This window comes from Solanum pennellii, chromosome 1 (assembly GCF_001406875.1).
Source record: "Solanum pennellii chromosome 1, SPENNV200".
Taxonomy (NCBI): domain Eukaryota; kingdom Viridiplantae; phylum Streptophyta; class Magnoliopsida; order Solanales; family Solanaceae; genus Solanum; species Solanum pennellii.
The window spans coordinates 4,833,244-4,841,857 of record NC_028637.1 but is presented as its reverse complement, the minus strand read 5'-3'; the positions used below and the strand labels follow the sequence as shown (position 1 = coordinate 4,841,857).

At 36.9% G+C, this 8,614-nt stretch overlaps 1 protein-coding gene across 1 annotated transcript; it reads right to left on the bottom strand.

Annotated features, from left to right (window-relative positions):
- Positions 1–7,698: 7,698 nt before the first annotated feature.
- On the bottom strand, positions 7,699–8,390 carry LOC107030317 (glutaredoxin-C1-like). The gene has a single exon (XM_015231637.2). It carries the CDS (start codon positions 8,243–8,245, stop codon positions 7,883–7,885), a length of 363 nt encoding a protein of 120 aa, XP_015087123.1. The 5' UTR covers positions 8,246–8,390; the 3' UTR covers positions 7,699–7,882.
- Positions 8,391–8,614: the final 224 nt, after the last annotated feature.

Below are 8,614 nucleotides of genomic sequence, written 5' to 3'. Positions count from 1 at the left end.
AAGTTTATTCAGTATTTGTCAAATAATGGAAAAAAAAGTTAAACATTATCCCTAAAAGATTATAGTCAATGTATCAATAGCTAGTTATTAGAATTTCAAATTATTTTGTTAAGTGAAGTTAGGAGTTAGGTTTCTACTTTTTGTGATTTGTTTTTGTATATAAATCATTTGCTCTTTTTTCTTCGTCTTATTTTTAATTAGGAATTGTATTTACCTCTTTGAGTTTGTTAATAAAATAAAATTCCTTTGATAACCTTGCATATTTTCAAGTGTTCGATAAAAAAGAAAATTGACAGATGGATAAGTTTATAAATCGGATAGAAATAGTTTTCTAAAAGAGATTAATTATAAGCAAAAACTCTTTATTCATAATTTTAATTTATTTTTTAATAATTCTATTATAATGCATTTAGTTATAAATATATCTTATAAGAGATGTAAGTATAATATTTCCACGATAAAAAGATACAAATATTTGATTTTATAAACAATATAGAAAATATATCAAAAACTAAATCATACTTTATAAAATATTTTAGCATAACACATTCAAACGATGTTTTTAATAATGAAACTAAAGTAAGAAGAAATATAATATTTGAAATTCCAACAAGGATACTTCTATATACTCTCTTCATTTTATATAATTACTTGGTTCATATTGATTTGACGATATTTTATTTATAAAAATTATTTTAAGTGATGTACTATATAGATAGGTTGGCTGCTGGCGTTTATAGTGCTACTAGATCATACTCCCTCCGATTTTCGTCCACTATTGTTTATCTTAGTTTCTATTTTTAGAGTCAAATTATATATAAAAACTTTGACTAACATTTTAAGATGTATTTTTCATTTTATTTATATGCAAAAAATTGCAATTCATAGTACTTTTAATATAGTTTTTGAATATTTAAATTTTTTTGTTTAAAATATCGAATTAATGTAATCTAATCAACTTTGAAAATTAATTTAATTAACTTTCGAAAAGCGTAACATGACAAATAAAAATGGACGAATAGAGTAATTTCTATTATTATATTATATAGAAGAGTGAAGTGGGAGGACGACCAAGGGCAAAAATATAATTTCACGCTAAAAAAATCTATGAAGAATGATAATAAATAATTCTAGAATTATCTTTTTATATATGAAGTGAATAATGATCAGGGGCAAAAATATAATTTCACTCTAACAAAAATTTACCAAAAATGATAATAAAAAAAAATAAATAGTTCTAGAAACATTAAATTATTGTCATTACCATTAACTTATTTTGTTATTATTTCACTTTCTTTTTCTTTTCTTTTGTGAGTTATTGTGATATTCATTGTACTTATAAAAAAGAGCCTACTTTTTTATATAAAAATATCATGAATTAATTATTTCAATCTTTATTTTGGCTCTAATTAATATACTTGAAAATAAATTAGTGTGACAAAATTAATAATATATATTAGATTGAAATTAAAGAAAAACAAGTTAAAAATTAACTTTAAAAATAAAAATGAATAGGATGATATATTTGTATTAAAGATGACCAAGAATAAAATTATAATTTCATTCTAACTAAAATTTATCAAGAATAAATAATTCTAGAAACATCTTTGTATATATGAAGTGAATGATGATCAAAGGTAAAAATGTAACTTTATGCAAGAAAAAATTTACCAAGAATGATAACAATAAATTTAAATAGTTTTAGAAACATCTTTAGTTATTATTTTTAGTATGACCTCAGTTTTGTTATTTCTTCATTTTTTATTAGTTATTAAGATATCTATTTATTATATGAAAGTAAATAAATAATGATTACACTTAGTTCTTAATAATTATACATCAAGTATAATATTAGGTGGAACCAATCAAAATTAAATTAAAATTATAGGTATATATAAATTTTGTGTATTGAAATATTTTTTAATTTTGTGATCTTAAATATGTTATATAAAAAATTAAAGTTCAGAAGTTATTTTTTTTTTGAAATGAAATAAAAAATAAGCTCATATAAATCGAAAAGGAGGGAGTCTTATATAAAAAAATGAAATATATATGTGTTATTATTGAAATGAGCTTTCATATATTATTATTTTTTTGAAAAAAAATTTAGCTTCATTCTATTAATTTGTGCATACATGTGGAGTTTTAAAGATTTAAACATTTTAATATAGAAATATAATGATTTAAAAACTTTAATTCTTCGTTTTAATTTCTAATTTGTTACATATTTGAAAATTACATAAAAAAGAAAACTTAAAACGCAATGTAACAATTTAAGATACTTTTAAAAAAATATAACTAAAAAAATATAATGAAATTTGGTTGACTCCCTTATTTTGTCGAAACAAAAAAAAGTTGTACATCTTGTTTGAAAATAACATAAGAACTAACAAGTACTATGTAATAACAGATAGTATTAAATAAATAGTATAAAATAATATTAGTATTTACTGTGTACTAATCCTAGTCCTATTAGGATTAGTACTCCTTAATCCTAGTCCTATTAGGATTAGTACTCCTTCCTATATCTCCTATATATATCTCCCATTTATTCCCTTAACACTTTAATACAATCAATATTCCTTCATGGTATCAAGAGCCAGAAAAACCTAGATCTTCTTTTCTCTAGGTTTTTTTTTTCTCTCTCTTTAGGGCACCGATCGTTCCCTCTCTTCTCTTGGGCGGCGGCAGCCATGACAACCGAGGTGGATCCTCTCGATTCACTTCCTTCTGGCGTTAAACTCCTTCTCAGGCATCTTCATGCCCTGATTCCCGAAAAATTATCAGACATAAATTACCCTACATGGAAAATCACCGTTCTTACAACCCTTGAGGCCAATTACCTTCTCAAATACGTCGATGGAAGCACAGAACCGCCGCCGGCAGTCATCACCGCCACGGACAAATCAGAAAAAACCAATCCGGCCCATGCCGCCTGGAAAGCCGTGGATGGCCAGATCCGATCATGTTTGATTGCGGTCATCTCTCCCACGGTTCAGAAACACGTCCGATCCTACACAACTGCTTCAGCCCTGTGGACGGCCCTCGCAACACGCTATGCATCAATTTCCCACTCTCATATTTTTCAATTGCGTGATCGTCTCCACACAATTACCAAAGGCACGAAAACTATGGCGGAGTATTTAGACGAGGTCTCCACCATCATCACAGCCCTCGACACCGTGAACGAAATCATTCCCGAAAAAGATCTCGTCATGTGCGTCGTTCGGGGGCTCCCATCAGCTTACTCCTCCATTAAACAGGCGGTTCGCATCAGTCCAACGCCCGTTGACCTGGCTACTCTCTCCTCGTGGCTAAAAAGTGAAGAAATCAACGTGGATCTGGAGAGCAAACTTCTTCTCCGAGAAGCCGCTGTTATGGAGCCGGCCACCGCCCTCACCGCAAGCCAGAACTATCGCGGGGGGCGTGGTGGCGGCCGGCAGGGGAGCCGCGGCGGCTACGGCAGAAACAGCGGAGGCCGCGGGCGCGGCGGTCGGCAGGGCAGTCGTCCGCCGTACGACGGTCAGCAGCACGGCAGCAACAACAGCCTGCACTCCTTCGGCAGCGGCGGGCAGTCATCTTCCAGCGGCGGGCAGGGCACTTACGAGCGGGATCGTCCAACTTGTCAAATCTGTCAGAAAACAGGACACACCGCTGTTCATTGCTGGTTTCGGTATGAGGAGAGCCGAAATAGTGATAACCGTGCCAATTATGCATCTCAAGCCGGCCCTTCCTCTGAATGGCTGTTGGATACTGGGGCCAACATGCACGTTACTTCTGATCTATCCAAGCTTAACGCTCCAAATCCATATCATGGCTCCAATGGTATTACTGTTGGCAACGGTGAGTCCCTTAATATTTCTCACACTGGCACGGGTACCATTAAAACCCCCACCGCTATCTTTCACCTAGGTAACCTTACCCACGTCCCTTCTATTAAATCCAATCTCCTTTCAGTTCACCAATTCACAAAAGACAATAATTGCTCACTCTTGTTCACCTCTAATGATTTTCAGATCCTAGACAATACTACCAAGAGGGTGATTTTTCAGGGCCCCTGTGAGCATGGTCTGTACGTTCTTCCTGGCACAAGTTCGTCTGCCCACCCAGTTTCAGAAAGCGTTCCTGTGGCTCCGGTGGCTCTTTCGGCTGATGGCCACAGTCTGTTGTGGCACAGTCGTCTGGGTCACCCGTCTACTCAAATAATAAATTCTTTAATGTCTCAATTAGGTTTTTCTTCCATTCATGTAAACAATTGTGACTCCTGTTCAATTGCTAAATCTCATAAATTACCTTTTACTTTATCTGAGAAGCGTACAACTGCACCTTTTCAACTTATTCATTCTGACCTATGGGGTCCTACTGCTGTTCCTTCATTTGCTGGTTTTCGCTATTATATTTGTTTTGTGGATGATTTTACAAAATACACTTGGTTGTACCCACTAAAACACAAATCACAGGCATACACCACCTTTGTCACTTTTGAAAAAATGGTCAAAACACAATTCAATTCTCATGTTAAACTTTTTCGAAGTGACAATGGAAAGGAATATGTCAATAACATCTTTGGCCAGTTTCTGCAATCCCTGGGAATTATACATCAAACCTCCTGTCCATACACTCCCGAACAGAATGGGGTGGCTGAGCGTAAGCATCGCCATCTCATTGAAACGGTGGTTACTCTTCTACATCAATCTCATCTCCCTGTCTCCTTTTGGGTAGAAGCTCTAGCCACCGCAAACTACCTCATTAACAGAATGCCCAGTCACACTCTCTCCAACAAATCACCCTATCAACTCCTTTACCAAGAACTTCCCAATTATACCAACCTCCGCGTCTTTGGGTGTCTTGCCTACCCTTGGCTACGCCCTCATATTACTCACAAATTACAACCCCGATCCCGTCCTTGTATTTTTTTGGGCTATCATCCTACCTCCAAGGGTTATCGCTGTCTTGACCCACAAACTCATAAAGTCTACATATCTCGTCATGTCAAATTTGTCGAAAATGAGTTTCCCTACGAGTCTATTTCCTCCTCCACAAATACATCATTCATTGGCGTCCTTCCCCTTTTTCCAACATACTCACAGGGTCCCTCACCACCTTCCCCCACACCTCCACCCACTACCCAACCACCCCTCATCACCCCTTCGACCGTCACCCACAATACACCCGCAACCACCACCCACACTCACAACCAATCCGAACCACCCCATACCCACAACATCTCCAGCCCGGTCCGTTTTGGGTCCTTTCCGGCCACCCCCGAATCACCACCGCCCGTGTCACCCCCCAATACTCATCCTATGTTAACCCGTGGCAAAGCCGGTATCTTTAAACCCAAAACCTTTCAGGCTACCATACTACCAAATACACCCCTTCCCGATAGTGAACCAACAACCTACTCTGTTGCCTCAAAAAATGCTTATTGGCGTCATGCTATGGATGACGAGTTTAAGGCTTTGACTGATCAGAAAACTTGGGTTCTTGTACCTAAGCCCCATGGGCGGCACCCAGTGGGCTGTAAATGGGTGTACAAAATTAAACACAATGCGGATGGCAGTATTTCCAGGTACAAGGCTCGTTTGGTTGCTAAAGGCTACAATCAGGAGTATGGGCTTGATTACTCCGAGACATTCAGTCCTGTTATTCGGCAGGAAACCATTCGCCTGGTACTGTCACTCGCCGTGCGCAACAATTGGCTCATCAATCAGTTGGATGTTTCCAATGCTTTTCTTCATGGCATGCTTGATGAAACTATCTACATGACGCAACCACCGGGCTATGTTGATCCCCGCTTCCCTCAACATGTTTGCAAACTCCAGAAGTCTCTGTATGGGCTCAAGCAAGCCCCCCGTGCTTGGTACACACGTCTGAAAACGTTCCTCCAGGGACTCGGCTTCACGTGTTGCGTACACGACACGAGTCTGTTTACTCGACATTCAGCACACGGTACAGTCATTCTTCTTGTCTATGTAGATGATATCATTATTACAGGCTCTACTGCAGCTCTCATTCAGGATGTCACTCGAGCTATGCATACTACCTTCAAAATGAAGGACCTTGGCCCGTTACATTATTTTCTGGGAATGGAGGTTTCTCGGACAGGCAGCGGCTTGTTTCTTCATCAGTCAAAATATGCTCGAGATCTGTTGCAGAAAGCTGGACTGGAAAAATGCACCAGTCAACCAACACCGATGGCAGTCTCTTCGTCTACGAATGGAGCCGACACCCCCTTTGCCGATATCACCCACTTCCGCAGCCTCATTGGGGCTCTACAGTATCTGGCCATTACCCGTCCTGACATCCAGTTTGCTGTCAACCGAGTTGCTCAGCGCATGCATCAACCAAGTGAACATGATTACCATTGTCTAAAACGCATTCTCAGGTACATTTTTGGCACTCTTGGTCGTGGTTTACTCATTCGACCCGGGGACTTGGAGCTTCGGGGTTTCTCAGATTCAGATTGGGCGAATGATAAAAATGACAGAAAATCTACATCGGGGTTTCTCGTTTTTTTGGGGCCGAACCTGATCTCCTGGTGTACAAAAAAACAACCCAAGGTCTCTCGGTCCTCGACTGAAGCTGAATACCGCGCCCTTGCTCTTCTTGCTGCTGAGACCATGTGGGTCACATATATTCTTCGCGAACTCCGCGCCACTCACACTGTTCCTGCTCTCTATTGTGACAACAAATCAACCATCTGTGTGGCCAAGAATTCCGTCCTACACACCAGAATGAAGCATGTTGATACCGATTGTCTCTTTGTTCGCGATGAAGTTCAGGCCGGCACCATGACTGTGCAGAATGTACCCACTGAAGAACAACCGGCTGATATTCTCACCATGCCTCTCCCGAGCCAACAGCACGATTACCTCAGTTCCAAGCTTCCGTTCGCTTCCGCTCAGCTCAGCTTGAGGGGGGATAATAACAGATAGTATTAAATAAATAGTATAAAATAATATTAGTATTTACTGTGTACTAATCCTAGTCCTATTAGGATTAGTACTCCTTAATCCTAGTCCTATTAGGATTAGTACTCCTTCCTATATCTCCTATATATATCTCCCATGTATTCCCTTAACACTTTAATACAATCAATATTCCTTCACTATGAATCACAGTAAAATGACAACTAAACATATGTGAGAATCATATAAGAAATTTCTTTTACTTTTCTAAAATTACTTGTATCACATAAAATTAAAAAAATGGAGTAACACATATTATTAGAAAATAACATAAAAGGTACATAAATTAACAATTTAAAATATTTTTTAAAAAATCAATAAAAAATTTAGTTAATTTTTTCAAATTTCATTTGTATCACATAAAATTTTAAAAAAAAATTAATATATGTTGGGTCTGCGCTGATATGGGCACATAATATCTAGTATTTAATACATATTCTTTATTTTTGTCGTTTCAAATTTATGAGCCCAAGAATTTAATTACGTACTTTCACTCATGCTGGCATACTAGATTGCCATAATAAATACTATTATAAATATATATTACTACCAGATAATTTTAATTTTACCTAACCTACCTACTGCTGTAAATCTCATTAAATCAAACAAGCAAAAAAATGGCAACATCCCTTGATCTTGACATATATGCTTCTTTTAGTACTCCAACGTCAATTTTTATATTATATATCGATATTTAATTAAACATGAAATTTAAGAAAAAAAAACATTCGGCATGCATACTAAAAAAATGTCATAAAATTCATGGCTTTAAACATAGACATTTCATGGTTACAAAGAGCATGTCATGACTAAGGACATAATAGGAAATTAATAATTTTTTAAATATTTTTGAAGATAGAAATTATATAATTAATTCTTTCATTTGACAACGAATTATAAAGGAAAGGGTGTCATAGCCAGAGAGCTCCGGCTTCTTTGAGACGAGGGACAAGAGTGCCATTAATATGAGAAGCCATAACTCTATCCATCGATCCGATCAGTTCACCACCTATGAACACTACCGGTACGGTGGGTGAGTTTCCAAGAAGCTTGTAAAGCGCCCTCTCCATCCCTTTTCCATTAGGGTCCTGGTCTAACTCGTACACCATCGGGCTCACACCGAGCTCACAGAACAACCTCTTTATTGCATGGCACATGCAACAACTACTCGAGCTAAATAACACCACCGCGCTTCCTGATGCTAGCCTAGCCACCCTCTCTAACGAGTCCGAAGACGATGACCTTTGTCTTGCCCTAGTGTTTTGATATTGCATTGTCACACTTCTTTTTTGTGTGTTGATCAATTAGTTGAGCATGCACTAGTATTGGACTATTGGTAATAAAATTAGATGGAAAAAATATGATTGTACAAAAGGAATTTGAGTTTTGTAGAATATTGATGAGGAAATAGGACGAAATTCGAAGGTATATATAGTGAGTGTTTTATTAATTACGAGAAAGGGGTTATTTAATGTTTTTTGGTGCATGGGACATATCGAACTAAATTCTTTTGTTGGTGAAAATATATCATTAAATTTATGACACTTTAAGTGCAATAGCCAATATATAGCCGCAAAATAACGGTTTGATAAAGAAAAAGTAATGGAAGGCAGCTGTGGTATTTATGACTTAAATAAACATAA